Source organism: Osmerus mordax, chromosome 2 (genome assembly GCF_038355195.1).
Source record: "Osmerus mordax isolate fOsmMor3 chromosome 2, fOsmMor3.pri, whole genome shotgun sequence".
In the NCBI taxonomy this organism is placed as follows: domain Eukaryota; kingdom Metazoa; phylum Chordata; class Actinopteri; order Osmeriformes; family Osmeridae; genus Osmerus; species Osmerus mordax.
In genome coordinates this window covers 14340237-14358431 of record NC_090051.1, presented here as the reverse complement: position 1 = coordinate 14358431, position 18195 = coordinate 14340237, and the positions used below count along the sequence as shown (strand labels likewise).

The window sequence follows — 18195 nt, the reverse complement described above, 5'->3', positions numbered from 1 at the left end:
TTGAGCGATATAAGGAGCCCTAAAACGTTTTCCTTGAACAAAACGTATTATTTATCACTTACATGACGTCATAATGACAATCACAGCGTGCTTGACAATGGAAAAGTTGCCTTTCTACGGAGAAATAGCTTAATTTATGTTAACCATCAAACCATCGCACGGTGCGATGCAGCCTTGTATGCCATGCCCCAACCCTCGTGCGTCGTAGTTTACGACCATATCGGGAAACCGGGCCCGATTATACAAAAAAGGGTACTGGCCGCATTAGGCTGAAACAGGTTTGTCTTCACTAAATTAACGATGATGAAAGTTGTGGAAAATAAGAACACGCTTGAAAGCTTGCCATGAGGACGAGAGGGTTCCCGCTCTAATTTGAATTCCCTGGTGTATGAGCATGCGCAACATTGTAGGTCTATCGCTTTAATGTTTTTCCATGACATCCGAATCAACCAACTCCTAATCCCCCTCTTGCAAGCAAATTAATTCAGCGCGTCAAATTTCGTTCTACATCGCTGTAATTCATTTTCCACCGTCGCAGTAACTTTCTGATGCGCGTCTAGAAAATTAAAATTCTAATGACAAAGGGGTTGAAACAGGACACGAAGAAGGCCCGACAAGTGTATAAGTGCTGATTGGATGACAACTAAACTTCACGCCCCCACTCTAGCCAATCAGTATTGACGCAGAAACAAGCATGCACCAACCAGATCGGACCATGTTGTCTCTTTAAAGTAGCCTACGCGAGAAGTGTCTGACCATAGCAGTCGAGCAGTGTTTGAAATTGGATCACATTCATACCAGCCACATCGCTGCTAGCTTACTCTACGAAACGGTGAGTGAACATGTCTAGGCTACTAAAAACTCAAGATGCAAACCTTTAAAAGTTTTCTATCTTTAGAGATGCTGATGTTACACCGGGATTCAGAATAGCGGCTGCATCGTCCGCAGAACGTTTTGTCCCAATATTCGTCATATATCTCTCTTTATTTTTTTTTTCAAACAGATATTAGAGCTAATGTTACATGTAGTAGCCCACTAACGTTTGGGTAGTTGCGGTTTGTAACTTGAAAACATGTAAAAGCACCCAAAGCCGGTGTATCATGAACAAGTATGATGAAATACCTTTTACGTCACAGCATCTACCAGTAAACCGGTGTTCAATGCGGCTATTGCATCATATGGACTATTTATATGAGTTGTCACACGTTTTCTTAGCTGTTTTCTGTACTTCAATTAGCAGGCCCATAGCCTACATTGTCCACAACGATACGATAATGTTTTTTTTTTTACCGCGGTCAGAAGATCTAGCAAGCATCTCTCTCTTTCTCTGAAAAACGTTTGGATAATTGATGGTTCTATCAGTCGGATACTATCAATAGGCTACAGCAAAATAATAAAGATCATGAGGTAATCGGTAATAAAGAATAATAACATAATTATTACCTTTGCTTTAAAGTGCATTTTCAGTCATTCTATATGCTATAGTCTAACCTACGGCAGGGGTCATTTCTATTTGTGTTAGTGTGCTGTTTAGTTTTCTTTGTAGAGATTGCCAACCTGAATAGCCTATAACTTGTGTGATTTAGATTGATGGAGATCATTTGTGCTTTTACAGTAGGCTAAGATCTCTTTTGTTAGGAGAATATATGTGTTTACTGGACCACACATATGTGGTGCAATCTAAATAAACGATTTGAAAAATAAATCTAGTTAGCCTATATGTTTCCATGCATTTTAAGTATAAATGGAAATTACTCTAATAAAAAATGTCATTTCGATGTCTTCATTCTCCTTACCGACACAGCTCACGAATGTGGATTAACCTAGTTCAGAGAGTAAAGGGATGACGTGCACTCCTTTCACTTACAGGTTTTCTCGAGCAGAGTTCATTTTGCTTTTAAAGCAACAAACAAGGAAAGCTTTAGCACAAACTTAGCGTTGGACCGTCAGAACACATTCACACGCTGAGTAGCCTATACATCTAACAAACTAAACCAACATAGCCTATCATGACTAGCTGGATTCAATACCTTAAATAATTTACCCTATAAACTACATTGTGGTTTTTCTTTTCAAATGACTGGACAAATAAGGAGTAGGGGATATATACCTACAAACCCCAGCCCCCACTGTGCCCTAAGGGGGAGGGGGTAACAAAGATAACTTGCCTACTAAGCTGTCTCCAGGAGGTGTGTCTATGGCAGTAGTTCATGGTCCGCCCATTGAAGGCTGCGATCCCACTCCTCATGTTCCCTGTTTAGTGTTTATTAGGACAAGATTTAAACTTCAGAATATATAGTGAATCCAGTTTGTTTTTTCTACTCTTCGAAGGGACACGTAGCTTTTTCTCAATCCATGCTTCATAGTTTGGAGCGAAATGCCTTCAGGCTTACCCTATACTACATTTTGGTGTGTCTGTTATGATACACACGCACATGCATTGCATATCACTTTCTGCACGTGGTGTTTCCTCTTCCAGGAGGAGTGGTAGAGGGACATACCTCATCCACATGTTGTCTCACCCCCAGAGCACACGTTTCAGAGATCAGGCTGTCAAAGAACTGAGCTATTCATAGTTGTCGTAGTAAAAGGTAGTGTTTGGGGGATTGAGGCTCCAATGCTCCTGGCAGTAACTTAATCTCTTCACCAAACCTAATCTAGATCTATGATTCCTTTTGGAGAGCCTAAATGTTTTAGCCAAGGACGAGGCTTGATGAATATTCTGGAAACCAACAGGAGCCCACGGTAGAAAGTGGCCTCTTTCCTATGGTAAACAAGACAAGGGGGCAGTTCCTCCTCGTCATCGCTTGAACATCCAACCAGAGCGTGTCGTGGTTGAGTGTGTTTTCCTGCCTCCGATATCTTAAAACAGCTGCTTCTTCTTAAAAGTATGACTGCGTGCGTGTGTGTGTTATGTAAGAGCCATCCTGGCAATGTTATCAGAACAACATCTTGCCTGGAAAAAGTGGTGTGGCTGTATGCTACTCTCCTCTATTGACCCCAATTAGGGGAAAGAGGTGGGTGTTTCATAACGCAGGAGTTTCATATAGGCTACAAAGGAAAACGGCTGCTCTTTAGGCTGTCATCAGGAGACTGGAGTCTTCATGTTTATGTGCAAATCTGAAAATCCCAAATTGCATATGATAAAAACTAATTTAGCTCAAATTCCCTGGTTTAAATTATCCTTAAGGTTCTAATGGTTAAAGTGTATATTTGAATTCTGTGTTAGCATCTCAGTGTTGAAAGAATGAAATCGGCCTCTATAATATACAGTATACTGTTTTTCTAAGAACAAAGGTAGGTTTATTTGACTACACTGACTCCACCATTTCCTGATGGTAAGAGGAACAGCAAGGTACATCTGTGACGGTGACTGCTTTTTTTACTTCAGGGGTTTTCTGTTGTTAGGGACAATGAATAGTTGTCACAGGAAATGTTAACTGTGGTGTGTGTTCTGGCTTAGAGGCTCTCCTTTTTTAGTTACTTGAGTTACCATAAAAGGAATTCCTTCCCCTCCTCCGACTCTTGAAGAGCCAAATTTGACACGTTTTATGGGATCAGTCACAGAAACGGAATGTGAAGACTTAAAATCGACCCTTTCACGTTAGTATCTTGTTTTTCTTTTGCCAAGTTGTTTTATTTTTAACTGTAGCTAGGTCGGTCCTAACTGATTTCCCAGGTTGACAGTTGACCATGCAGAGCAGATAGTTTCCCTAATGTAGCACATTTTCTAAGAAGAAAATAGTGCATCTTGTTATTGGACTTCCTATCTCCCTAATGTTCTACTCAGAAGCCTGGCCTTGTAGTTCATTGTAAGATATTTACATGTGTATATCTTTACGCAACTTGTTCTTGACTTATCTTATCTTTTTAGCGAAAAGATAATAGAAGGAAAGAGTTTTATCATTGACATCCCAGCCTCTGGAAAGCAATTTGAGTCATTTGAGCCTGTAAGAGATTTCTCCTTGGGAAAACCTTCTTGTTGTTGATTCTGATTCTTGAATACTGTCTGAAGAGGAATGAGCATGAGACGTAGCTGATTGCGATATAATTCTTGTACTCGCTGTGAAATATATTATTGTTACTTACTTTTCTACAGGTACACTCTTGCACTTTTTAAGGTGCATGTTGTTTAATTGTGACTTGTTTGACTGCATGCTCTTATGGTTCTTCCCTTTGGCACTTATTTGGTTTTCAAAATTTATGCTTCATGTTTTGGCTACCTGCAATGTTTTGGGGCTATCTCGTTGTTATGATCAGTGACCTATGCACTTTTGTAAAGCTCTCTCTTGGAAGTCGCTTTGGTTAAAAGCGTCTGCTAAATGAATAAATGTAAATAGGGACTATTTCGCAAGTGTATGAAATGAACTAACCTGGGTTTGTTCCACAGCCTAGTACATCTCTCTTTCTCTTTTACTCTTTCCTGACTCTCTGCCTCTTTCTCCCCCTCTTCAGGTGAGCCATCATGCCCTCAGGTCTCTCCAGTAAAGATGTGGTGGTGGGCCCTGCTCCTTCCGGCTGCCCTTACACTGCCAAGCTCCACAGCATACACCTCAATGGGGACTCCAACCCGAACGGTACCGGAGTCTTGGTCCCAGGCTCCAACGGTGAGAGCCACACGAGTACTGATGGCAAACCCAACGGCGAGGCCAACGGCGGGCCAGCTTTGAATGGCAACAGCCCCCACAAGTTCCCATCGAGCGGGGAGCAAGTCAGCCACAAGGTTCAAAACGGGTCGACCCTTGTGAACGGGAATGAAGTGGAGAATGACCTGGAGAATGGGGAGGCCAGCGTGGAGGAGAGGAACTGGATCCGTCCAGACCTGCCCAGCAGATGCACATGGAGGCTGGGCATGTCTCACGCTGATTCACCTCACAGCCACCCTGAACGGTGAATATACAGTACATGCCACAGACACACACGTGCACCAACACAGAGGTTTTTTATTTCATGACTCTAAGCTAATCTTTCAGATAGAAAAAGGTTTTGATCCTACTACATACCTCGGTATAAAGACTAACCCATGGTTTACATTGTTGTCTCTTGACACTGGCAAAAACCTCCCATGTCCTTGCATGACTTGAATTGGCACACTATCCAGCATGTTTTTCTAGATGACTTCTCTGTTCACTAATTTTTGGGTGTATTGTTAACTTATCTGGAAGAGTAACTCTATCCTAGAAAGGACTGCAGTTACTTGTCCGGGCTTGATGTTCTGCCAAGCTGTCCTTTCTAATAGAGCAGCAGACCTCAACTACTCTATTATCCCATATCACCTCCCTGTCAGGCCTTAGTATGTAACTAAGAGGGTGGGGCAATGTTTGTGTGTGCGCAGAGAAAGGGAGCGGGGGAAGTTAGGCACCCGAAGAAATAGTTGGCGTTTCACCATGACGTTTCAATTTTTGTCTAATTCGAGAACCATGACTTTGCACACATACAGAGTGGGTGTTTTCTTACCGTATCACGTCAATCATAGTTTGTGTAATAATCAATAAACGTGTCGCAACACATGCCAAATGTTTTCATCAGCCTTGCATCAGAGCAGGAAGCTGCTGCCACGTCAAAGTCTCCTTAATAACAATTTTAAATGCTAAGGTTTCCAAATTAAAAGTGTGTTTTTGGGTGAGCTACTAAGATCTTTCCCATTGTTGGATGTTTGTTTGTGTGTGTGTGTGTGTGTGTGTGTACAGTGTACAGTGTATAACTGGTTCCTTTGTGCCCCCCTCAGGACCAAACCGCCTGGCATCCTGCCCAACATCCTGCGCCGAATTGGTGACACGCCTCTGGTCCGCATGAACAAGGTCAACAAAGCCTTCGGCCTCAAGTGTGAACTCTGTGAGTGGCTGTCTAGCAGTTGAGCGAACACACACGCAGACAAACACTCACACAGCATGACTCACTCACTCAGATTCAATTACATATGGGTGTGTTTGCGGTGTGAGTAACAGGTGATTGCTACTCACACCGCAAACGGAGAGCACAGCACTGCCCAAATGCAAAGAGATATTTAAGAGAAGTCTTAAGTGTTGGTCTAGTGTTGCATTCGATCAAGCGGCTAGGTATTACTTCCCTGCTAGGTCCTCTTTCACACTTGGTGAAGCTGGCTTGGTAGCTGGGACTAGGACTAGGACTAGAATAGGCGTCTGAAACTAGAAAACATAGCGTGTGTGTTTAAGGGGGTGTTTGGGCATGACTTTTATATATTGATGGATCAGCTGTCTGCCGGTCAGCTGTGTTGGCATCAACCCACAGGTGTCACTGACGCCATAAAGCCTGTGATGGGTGTGTGGAGAGGAGGACTGTTTCAAGAGGAATATAAATATGTAGCAGCAGTTTGAGTAGCAGTTGTAGCGCTCCCCAAGGGAAAAATGCGTGTAGAGGGGAGGGAGAAGGAAGCGAGTGATTCGGTCCAGCGGGGTGACGAAAGACTGGAACGGAGAGTTTAAAACCAGGCTGAGGGTAAACAGACATGTCCACATTATGTACTTTACTGGTGTCCTCAACAGTCATTGTTTGCTGACCTTTTATTGCACACCACACACACACACACACACACTTTTCAGCCCTTCGGAGGGAACATTGAGGTATCACATAGCTTTCCTTCCTCTCATTACCTCTCCCCGGGCTCCACGACTGTAGTACCTCTATCTCTGATGTGTCAGCGTGCCCGTGTTTGAGAGAGAGAGAAAGACTTGCAGTGTTTAACGGAAGGCAAGAGTCCAGGGAGTCACCCCAGGGTAAGGTTGGTCCAGAGGAAGGCCCAGGTACAGCGCAGCGCAGGCCTGTCTTCACATGGTTCCCTAGCGACCATGCAGTTCTACCTTAGGCCCCCCCCCCCCCCTTCTGTCCAGGGGTCCGTAGGTTCATCACATCAGCAGGCTGAACTCTCAGGCATGACATAAAGCCGCTTTACTGGCGAGTGGTTTTTAACACGCCTGATTGGAGAGTCAACCTCCAGTTGATTCCCAGGGCTTAGTTGGACAAAGGGGCCTGTTTCTACCCGTCCCTGGTTCTCACGTGATGGGTTTACCCTGCTCTGATCCAGCACCAATCTGGTTGGATTTGGACCCGGTGCCAGACTGGAGTTGTGGGGCTATACTTGAGTACCGAAGAGTGTGTGTGTGTGTGTGTGTCTTGCTCATGTTAGGTGGGTGCTGAATGTGTGTGTGTGTTTAGTGTACCCACTCCTGAGAGGGTATAAGCACTAAACCAGGACTGTAACACAGCATGCATGTGGGGGGTTTGTTTGTGCGCACGGCTGTGGGAAACTCTGGACCTTTGATCGACCCTTACCTGAATCCCCCAAATCGGCTCACATGGGCACAGCCCGTTCTCATGACCCCTGGGCTCAGGCAGCTTCAAGCTTCATTAATTCGACCACTCAGAGATTTTTGGATTGCGTGCACAATCCGTCTTAAGCGTTCTACCAAGAGTTGTTTTGACAGGACAAGACCAGACAAACTAGTTTATCAAGCTACACATAAGCGTTACAATAATTTCCACTTCCGTAAATCTTTTTGCTGCTCACTGATGTTGTTTACCAATTTTCCTCTGTCTAAACTGTGTTTTCTGTCCGTTTGTGTGTGCGTGCGTGTGTGTAGTGGCCAAGTGTGAGTTCTTTAACGCGGGGGGCAGTGTGAAGGACCGGATCAGCCTGCGGATGGTGGAGGACGCCGAGAAAGCTGGCCTCCTCAAGCCCGGCGACACCATCATCGAGCCCACCTCTGGCAACACGGGTACGAACAATCCCGCTCACGCCACGCACACGCACACACAAAAGGCTCTGGGATACTTGGGGCCTGCTCGTAATTGGCTTACAACTGTCCCGAAAGTCTACACTGAAATGGTTCAACAGAATAGAGAATGAGTACGGATGCTGGAGAGTCCTCTGTGTGCTGCAGGTATCGGCCTGGCTCTGGCCTCGGCTGTGAAGGGCTACCGCTGCATCATCGTCATGCCTGAGAAGATGAGCATGGAGAAGGTATGGAGACGCCAGGAATGATTTCCACGTGTATTGTGCGCGCGCGCGTGTGTATGTACACAGTGGAACCGCGACTGACATCTCGACTTGCCCCCCCCCCCCCCCCCCCCCCCCCCCCGCGCAGGTCGACGTGCTTCGAGCCCTGGGGGCGGAAATCGTGCGCACGCCCACCGCCGCCCGCTTCGACTCGCCCGAGTCTCACGTGGGCGTGGCCTGGCGCCTGAAGAACGAGATCCCCAACTCGCACATCCTGGACCAGTACCGCAATCCCAGCAACCCCTTGGCCCACTACGACACCACTGCCGAGGAGATTTTGGAGCAGTGTGGCGGTAGGTGGATGGACAGATGCGTGGATGGAGGGGGGGGGGCACGGCCATATCATTAGCATCATGAGAATAAGTGTCACTCGGTTGATGTCCTTTGTCCCTCTAGGTAAAGTGGACATGCTGGTGGCCGGAGCTGGCACAGGGGGCACCATCACTGGGATTGCACGCAAGCTGAAGGAGCAATGCCCCAATATCAAGGTGAGGGACCCCCTGACCTCGTCATCCAGCCGAGACTTGTTTACTGCACGGCTCCCGCCGAATGTTCCAGAATGGATCCCGAAACCCACTCAGCCGTCAAGCCATGAATGCGAAAGTCACGACCGAGCTTTGTGTGCGTTTTCCCCAGATCGTGGGGGTGGACCCGGAGGGCTCCATCCTCGCTGAGCCAGAAGACCTCAACAAGACCGATAAGACCCAGTACGAGGTGGAGGGCATCGGATACGACTTCATCCCGACCGTCCTCGATAGATCTGTGAGTAGCGCGTGGGTCGGTGTGCGTCACTCTTTTTGGGGATGTGGCGTTCAGTGCCGCATTTTGGACCTGAGGGTTCCTCTCCGTCTTCCCCCTGACGCAAGGAAATATGATGACCTAACATTGAAGCGCCCAAGTAATGAATTGATAGTTACAAAAAAAAAAAGAGTAAAAAAAAACTAAAAAAAACTGTTCAACGAAGACGGGAAGTGCATATGACCTAGTCATGTGGGTGTGCGCAGCACAGCCGTGACAAAAGGCACAGTGTGTAGGTGATGAGTCAAAGAAGCCGTGGCTGGAGGGCGTTACAGCTGCACTGGCCTTGTGGGGGAAAGGGAACAAAGGAAGGAGACCCAAATCTCCAAAGGGAGCCCAGATCTGAGATGATTGCAGGTTGCGAGACACGCACATGTTGGGAGGAGAACACACACCCAGGGCCGGATTAAACATTAGGGCAACTGGGCACTTGCCCAGGGGCACATGACATCTAAGGGGCCCTGGACAATGTCAACTAAAATGTTATATCACGTGTTGAACGCAGTCCTGACTTTCCTTAATGTGAGTACTTTATTGCAACTCGTTCGATCAAAATGTTATGTTAAATCACGTCAAAAACAGTGTTTGTGTAGTCTAGTAGCCAGTGCCGCCGCTCCCATAACGCTCACTACGCGCTGTGCATAGGGCACCAACTCCTGAGGGGGCACCAAAAAATAGCCAACTGAAAAATCATCATAGTTATAATACTTATAATACCGATATTATTTTAGTATAGAAATATTAGACACGTATATTACAAAACAGGCAGAACAAAAATGGGCTTAAAAAGATAACAGGAGTCAGGGGAAGGAAAAAAGAAAGAAAGAGACTGCGAGATGGTGCCCATGCATCACTTTCAGGTAAGTCCATGTTTAATCATTGTTAAATACGGGAAATGGGCTGCTAATTTAATGGTTAGCCTATGCATACACCTCAAACTTGCTGACGTTATTGCTAATGTTAGCACACTCAAATATGTTTAAACTTATTTAGGTGCAAGCTAGGTTGAGATTTTACTTTTACAAGTAACTGACGCCAGCTAGCTGTTACTTTCTTACCTCCTGTCTGACAAGATTTTACCAATTGAAAAACGGCTTGTAAAATGTTTATTTTACATAAAGCTCAAAAAACTATTTTGCGCTCAAAGGCCCAAAAAATTGGGCCTTTATTTGGGGGGGGAGGCTTAAGCCTTGTTGCCCAGGGCACAGAAAATTGTTAATCCGGCCCTGCACACACCCCGATTGTTCATTTATAAACGTTATAAAAGTTGCAACCCTATGAAATGATGAAGTGTAGCTGCCTGCTGGTACTACAAAGATTCTTATTTTAAAGAAGAAGTCTGTTAGAAGTTTATTAGTAAGACGGACACGCACCCATTTGAACTAAGAGGACCTTTGATCTAAAAATGGATCTACTTCCCTGCCTTGCCCTTTACCAGGTGATTGACAGCTGGTACAAGTCCAATGACGAGGACTCTTTCGCCATGTCACGCATGCTGATCAAGGAGGAGGGGCTTCTGTGCGGTACGTTCTCACAGTCACACACACACACGCCGTACAGCGTATCTTTCCGAGGTCCTGTTTGCTCCAGGGTTCGGTCAATCTGACCCAATTCCCCTCTCTCAACTGTCCACCAGGGGGCAGCTCCGGCACTGCCATGGCCGCCGCAGTGAGGGTGGCCCAGGAGCTGAAGGAGGGCCAACGCTGTGTGGTCATCCTGCCGGACTCCATCCGCAACTACATGTAAGAAGGAGAAGAAGAGGAGAGGGGGGGGGGGCTGGGAGGAGAGGGGAATGGATAGAGATGGGGAGGAGGCTTTTATGTGTGCCTCGAGCATGGTGCTCCCGAGAGCCTGACCTGATTCCCTCCCCTGTAGGTCGAAGTTCCTGAGTGACAAGTGGATGTGTGAGAAGGGCTTCCTCAGCCCAGAGGACCTGATGGTCTCCAAACCCTGGTGAGATACAGACCACAGTTGGGAGCCTGTCTAACGCCACACGCCTAAGTCGTAAAAATGTAGACTGATCTGTCATATTACCCCTCTCCAAAATTAGGACCGATCTGTTCTGACCCAACCCCCCCCCCCCCCCCCCCCCCCCCACCATTTCTCGCCCACCAGGTGGTGGAACCTGACTCTGCAGGGTCTGAACCTGTGCGCCCCCCTCACTGTCCTCCCCTCCGTAACCTGCCAGAAGACCATCAGGATCCTGAAGGAGAAGGCCTTTGACCAGGCCCCCGTGGTGGACGAGTCTGGGTGGGTGTCTGTCTGTCTGTCTGTCTGTCTGTCTGCCTCATACCTGTACCTCTGTCAGTGAAGCTGAAGGCCTGTCTCTCCCTCTCTAGTATGATCCTGGGGATGGTGACTCTGGGTAACATGCTGTCCTCTGTCCTGGCTGGGAAGATCAAGCCTTCTGACCCCGTCAGCAAGGTGCTCTACAAGCAGTTCAAACAGGTGAGACATAGAAACACACACTTGTGCACTTGTGTGCGCACACACACACACACACACACGGCTATACACACATGCCTTTCTGACCTCTGTTTCGCTCCTAGGTGCGACTGACAGACAACCTGGGAAAGCTGTCTCGTATCCTAGAGACGGACCATTTTGCCCTGGTGGTGCACGAGCAGATGCAGTGTAAGTCCTCTCATCTGTTCCCTGTCATGTTCTTACTCAATCAGGAAGTAGATAAAACACCCGTTTTGTTCTGTGGGCCAGGTGACCCTCCCCTCTCCACCCATAGAAACACAGAGCTGCCAGCGTCAGAGGGTGCTGGTAATGTAACCCCTGGGCTCTACCCAGGTAACTCCCAGCCAGGGTTGTTTTTCATCTTTGCTCCAGTGTTTTTCCTAAAGAGCAGACTGCAACCTTCCATCTAGGGTGTCGTATCAGCTTGACGACGCAGGCAGTCTATCTCAGACAGATAAGCGTTTGGCTGACAGACAATTTGAACAGACACACACATGCCACACACTCAAATTTTTCCCATAGCCTTGAAAACACCAGCTGCAATTTATGTGCCATGAAGGTGGGATTTATCTGCTATCCCGCTGGTCTGTTTGTCCCTGGCAGTGCAATATCACACGGGTATGTCATAAGGTGTCGTGTATGGTAGATGAAATGAATACCCTTTACGAGTGTGGAAGCAACTTTCCTCCTATGCTTTGTTCCCTTTTGTCCTTTGGTATGCGCCGAGGTCGACGCGCTTTAACAAGACTCCGACTCACTCCACAGTTATCCTTTTCTTCGTTGCATTTATTTTCCTTCAGTCTTCGTAATTTGACACGTTTCCACAAATAACGACAGCAGAGCAAAAATGAAGACGTAACAAAAAACAACTTTGACTCGCGTATCTGTTCTGAGCGGTAGGGTCTTGAAACGGCGGTCAAAAACCGTGTGACTACCAAACCAAAGGCCCCTAACTGAATGACAGCCAGCTTTTTATACCCCAGCTGATGCAATTACCGCCTTGCTACATAACATAACATCATTTTGGCTCCAACAGCTAGTCCATCCATCCATCATCTTCCGCTTGTCCGGGGGTCGGGTCGCGGGGGCAGCAACCTAAGCAGGGAGGCCCAGACTTTCCTCTCCCCGGCCACTTCCACCAGCTCTTCCTAGGGGACACCGAGGCGTTCCCAGGCCAGCCGAGAGACATAGTCCCTCCAGCGTGTCCTGGGTCTTCCCCGGGGCCTCTTCGCAGTGGGACGTGCCCAGAACACCTCACCAGGGAGGCGTCCAGGAGGCATCCTTATCAGATGCCCGAGCCACCTCAACTGGCCCCTCTCGACGCGGAGGAGCAGCGGTTCTACTCTGAGCCCCTCCCGGATGACCGAGCTTCTCACCCTATCTCTAAGGGAGAGCCCGGACACCCTGCGGAGAAAACTCATTTCGGCCGCTTGTATTCGCAATCTCGTTCTTTCGGTCACTACCCACAGTTCGTGACCATAGGTGAGGGTAGGAACGTAGATCGACTGGTAAATAGAGAGCTTCGCCTTTCGACTCAGCTCCTTCTTCACCACAACGGACCGATGCAGAGCCCGCATCACTGCGGACGCCGCACCGATCCGCCTGTCGATCTCGCGCTCCATCCTTCCCTCACTCGTGAACAAGACCCCGAGATACTTGAACTCCTCCGCTTGGGACAAGATCTCCTCCCCGACCCGGAGATTGCACTCCACCTTTTTCCGGTCGATAACCATGGCCTCAGATTTGGAGGTGCTGATTCCCATCCCAGCCGCTTCGCATTCGGTTGCGAACCGCTCCAGTGAGAGCTGGAGGTCACGGCCCGATGAAGCCAACAGGACCACATCATCTGCAAAAAGCAGCGACCCGATCCTGAGGTCCCCAAACCGGACCCCCTCAACGCCCTGGCTGCGCCTAGAAATTCTGTCCATATAAGTTATGAACAGAATCGGTGACAAAGGGCAGCCCTGGCGGAGTCCAACCCTCACCGGGAACAAGTTCGACTTACTACCGGCAATGCGGACCAAACTCTGGCACCGGTCGTACAGGGACCGAACAGCCCCGATCAGGGAGTCCGGTACCCCGTACTCCCGGAGCACCCCCCACATGAGCCCCCGAGGGACACGGTCGAACGCCTTTTCCAAATCCACAAAACATGTGTAGACTGGTTGGGCGAACTCCCATGCACCCTCCAGAACCCTGCCGAGGGTATAGAGCTGGTCCACAGTTCCACGGCCAGGACGAAAACCACATTGCTCCTCCTGAATCCAAGGTTCGACAATCCGACGGACCCTCCTCTCCAGCACCCCTGAATAGACTTTCCCAGGGAGGCTGAGGAGTGTGATCCCCCTAAAGTGGGAGCACACCCTCCGGTCCCCCTTTTTAAAGAGGGGAACCACCACCCCGGTCTGCCAGTCCAGACGCACTGTCCCTGATGTCCACGCGATGTTGCAGAGTCGTGCCAACCAAGACAGCCCTACAACATCCAGAGCCTGAAGGAACTCCGGGCGGACCTCATCCACCCCAGGGGCCTTGCCACCGCGGAGCTTTTCAACCACCTCGGCGACCTCAGCCCCAGAGATAGAAGGGCCCCCCCCAATGTTCCCAGACTCTGCCTCCACGTCGGAACGCGTGTTGGTGGGATTAAGGAGGTCTTCAAAGTATTCCTTCCACCGATCCAGGACGTCCCCCATCGAGGTCAGCAGCGCACCATCCCCACCATATACAGCGCTGGTCCAGAACCTTTTCGAAGCCGTTCGGAAGTCATTCTCCATGGCCTCGCCGAACTCCTCCCACGCTCCGGTCAGCCGCCTCAACAATGGAGGCCCGGAACATGGCCCATTCGGACTCAATGTCCCCGGCCTCCCCCGAGACATGGTCGAAACTCTCCCGGAGGTGGGAGTTGAAGCTCCTTCTGACAGGGGATTCTGCCAGCCGTTCCCAGCAGACCCTCACATTACGTTTGGGCCTGACCGGCGTCTTCCCCCACCATCGTAGCCAACTCACCACCAGATGGTGATCAGCAGCTAGTATCCACAAAATCCTGTCCTGAAGCAGTCAGTCAATCAGACCTTCCCACCTCTATCCAGCTCCATATCCCCTTTTTCTAACACATTAAGTCTATTCTGGCTGGTTTTAAGCAATACACACACACACACAGGATAAACCTTGTTTTTTTTTTAACTATTTTTCTTCTGTTCTCCATTGCTGTATCCTGCCAAAGACTCCTCCTGAAAAGGTTTCCCATTCCTATGTCACCTGAGTTATCCCCGATTCAACCCTGTCTAAATGATGGTGGATTCTCATAGCCATCAGCCATCATTTGGAGTAGAAGGTTTATCATTTAATGTGGCAAAATGTTTCTTTGATGTCTCTACTTCAATATCTGCTGGCTCTTTCTAGCAGCTTCTCTGATGCTCTCTAGACTTCTCGCTGTAGCCCTTTCTCCAACAGCTATATCGGCACTGTTGATAACTATGACTATTGTTCATATTTTCTCTCTCCCCCCCCCCCTTCTTCTTTTAGACATGGCTGACGGCTCTGTCTGCACCCGGCAAATGGTGTTTGGCGTGGTGACAGCCATCGACCTCCTCAACTACATCACCACACGCGAGAGGCGGGAGCGCACGCTGTCCGAGTGCTCGCTGTCCTCGCTCACCGATGAGATGTGAGAACTTCCTGTCGAAGGCGCAAGGAGGAGGAGGAGGCGGCCGCCCACTCGCCGAGACGCAACCCCCGAGCATCAGCGAGAGGGATGGTGTTGATGCGGCTGGTCTTGTGTTGTATTTTTGTTTGCCATCTGTTTGGGCGACATCTGTCTCTTGTTTATCTGGCTGTAGATAAGGATTCGCCGTTGGCGTACGCTGCCGGTGAGGTGCTTAACTGTGCTCTTCAAAAGCTTTACAGTAGTTTTCTGCTCACATTTCAAATGGAGAAATGATACCACAGAACAGGGCATCTTCCAAGACATTATAGGTCTTTTGAGTGGATTGATTTCATCAAATCTCTAGTTTACTTGAACTCATAATTACCTAGGTCAGGATTTACCCTTTTCTTTTCAAAGTATAAAATCAAGATGAACATCTAAGTATTTGATCACTTATACAGCTGCCATTAAGAGGTGATGACTTCATGTACACAAATAATACTAACCCTTTCAGTTCTGTTTGTTTGCTTTAGTTTAGGGTTGTTTTCGGACACACTTAGATTCGCTGCACCCCTTAGTGGTGGATTAGTGTGTTGCAGAAGCCAAAATAACTGGGAATTCTACCAGCTTAATTCAGTATTCTTCGGGAGATTATTTTGCTAACATCCAGTCAGGTGGATTGTCCCTGTCACTAGGAAAGGGACACCAACCTATTCTCTGTTGGTGAGAGAGATTGAGATGATTGGTCTAAAGAGAGTTCTGCTTTGTGGGTAGAGAGGGAGAGAATTTTATTTATTTCATTTTCCATTTCCAAGCACACCTGGTAGAACAGGCTTAGGTGGGTTTGGCTAGCAACCAAACTGCAACTCGCACAGTGGTAGTTGTGTTGGGTGATTTATATTTCTTGTATTGAAGCAAGATTTTTAAGTATGTGTTAGACAGTAGGGGAAGAATGTTCGAGGAGAAGGCAAGGCTAGCTGACAGAGCAGGTCTTTTATAGAGGCTTGCCCTGACCAAGTGTTGGGTTTGACTTGGTTCTAATTGTGACTTGTTTTTGCTATTCTCTGTACTTTAAGTTAATATGATCATCATTACTGTGATGCTTGGCAATGGATCCTGAGTGCTGGTTTGAAACCATGATAGTGGAAATGGGTGTGCATAGACACAGAACGTTCATAAACCAAATGACCACAGTCGGTTCCCCTCCACATCTTTGCTTTGGGTCCAGGTCGAGTGAATTTTCTTAATCTTGATTTTATGTTGATTCAGGTTCTCTTATGTAATTATAGTACTGCTGGCTTTCAATAAAGATTACATCTTTTTTCTGCCATATGTGCTTTTATTGTGAGTCCAGTGTTGGTCAGTCTTTATTTTCTCCACATGGTGGCAGTGCTTATGCACATGTAGACCACTTCTTCATCCGATTATTGTTTCCCTATTTCTCCATTAAAACCCTTGTGTTATCTTCGGGTCATTCTGACCCATCAGTCATTGTGACCCACCGTCGTATTGCGACAAATTTACCTCATACAAAAACAAAGTGAAGCATTTTCTTTTAACTGTCGGGCTGTCTCAGACCCCCCACATTGGAATGGTTAAAAGAAAATTATTTTTATTTGTTTTTGTATTGGGTAAAATTGGGTAAACACAACAATGGTTCGTTATGAACCTTTGGGTCATGTGACCCGAAGGCAGCACGAGGGTTAAGAAGATGGGAAGTGAGATTTAGAAAAGCTTTGTCTATGCTGACTGAGTTGGGTCAACACAAACACACACACTCTCACACACACATCCAAACTGTGTGGGTGGTGGCCTAAGTAGCCCAAAAGAAGTAGGAGGTTTGAAGTTATTCAGTGGTTAAGCCTCCTTTGACCCCTGGGTCATAATATCCAGTCACTCTATATGTTCATCCCCTCCTCCCACACATCCATACTGATCTGTTCCTGGTTCTGCTAAGCCGCTCTTGTCTAAAGATGGGGAGTGTGAATCACAGTCACTGCTCTGTCAACGTCTCTGTAGAATATACGTGTGGCGGACCGCAAGACTGAACACCCACACGACACTGAGTGATGATTACATCCACGGTAGTGATTACAATGGATCTTGTTTAAGTTTGTTTTGGTTTGACTTGGTCCAATTGAGTTGGAGGATAAATTGTTTACTAAGCGCCTTGGCTAACGATTAAGGCAGCAGCACACACAGTTAAGTGAAAAACCATTTCAACATTTCATGTGAACACATAACACACTTGTTTAACGCTGATGGACTTTGACATCTTCCGATGTCCCATTGTAATTGTTTAGACTTATCTGGGATTGGATTCATTAAGAGGTAACAATGGATTTACAGTAAATTGGGTGTAAGTGTGTCAAATCCCACATAGTAAGCTAAGCCATGGTCTTTTGAAGAAATGGAATGTGCTGATCATTTAGTCTCTTCCTCTGACGTCATTGTCTTCAACTTCTTCCTCTCATTCTCCCTGTTCCTCCTTCATTTCGCACGCAATGGGAACACCCTGGAAGCCATAGCCCATTAGAGTCCAGCACCCCTGAACACACACCACATCTCCAAAATAACACACAAACACATCTCCCCAGTACATAACACTTAAGGGGGATAGACAGAGAAAAACTTGAAGGCATGAACAAGAAAGAGAGAAAAAGAACAATAGATAAAGCGGGAGACATGGGGGGGGGGGTGTCAATAGAGATACATCGATAGAGAGGGCAACGAAAGGCAGGGAGAGTAAAGGAGTGAGCCAGAAAGAGCTAGAGAGAAAGAGTGGGGGAACAAGCACAGGCAGAGTTTAAGTGCCTTGTTCCTGTGAGGCTCTGTGGTCATAATTGAGCCCTCCCAGGTATCCAGACAGTGCATGGCCATGACCGGGGGACACTTGTCACCTTGCCGACTCTCGCCTGCGGTTACGTCACTGTGTGAGGCTCAGGCCATCTGTCTCTGAGTGTCAGTATATACACATCCATCCAACCCTCCATCCATCCGACCCTCCATTCATCCATCCATTCATCCACACATCCATGACTGAAGTTGATATCACTTCTATGAACTCATGAAACCATAGACGGTGTCTTTAGGACAATGGTTTTATTCATTGAATTGCTTTCGTATTTTTTGAGGTATTGATTCATTTGTACGGTCATTTCATTATGTTCTTCATTGATCAGTCCATCCACCCACACATCCACTGACCCAGTGACCCCCCACCACACATTTCCTGCTTCTGACGTCTTTGTCTGAGCTAATGCCTTTAACT

General features: G+C 47.5%; 1 protein-coding gene across 1 annotated transcript; it reads left to right on the top strand.

Moving 5' to 3' along the window:
* The first annotated feature begins 730 nt into the window (after positions 1–730).
* On the top strand, positions 731–16252 carry cbsb (cystathionine beta-synthase b). Its single transcript, XM_067255071.1, has 15 exons — positions 731–832; positions 4456–4890; positions 5729–5835; positions 7602–7736; positions 7902–7981; positions 8106–8310; positions 8414–8505; positions 8654–8779; positions 10254–10338; positions 10452–10557; positions 10691–10768; positions 10931–11065; positions 11155–11263; positions 11365–11449; positions 14804–16252. Exons 2-15 carry the CDS (start codon positions 4466–4468, stop codon positions 14947–14949), a joined length of 1914 nt encoding a protein of 637 aa, XP_067111172.1. The 5' UTR covers positions 731–832; positions 4456–4465; the 3' UTR covers positions 14950–16252.
* Positions 16253–18195: the final 1943 nt, after the last annotated feature.

Coding starts and splice junctions, on each gene's coding strand:
- cbsb (XM_067255071.1), top strand. CDS start 4,466: ATGCCCTCAGGTCTCTCCAGTAAAGATGTGGTGGTGGGCCCTGCTCCT. Junction 4,891..5,728: donor CCTCACAGCCACCCTGAACG/GTGAATATACAG, acceptor TGCCCCCCTCAG/GACCAAACCGCCTGGCATCC. Junction 11,450..14,803: donor GGTGCACGAGCAGATGCAGT/GTAAGTCCTCTC, acceptor TTCTTCTTTTAG/ACATGGCTGACGGCTCTGTC.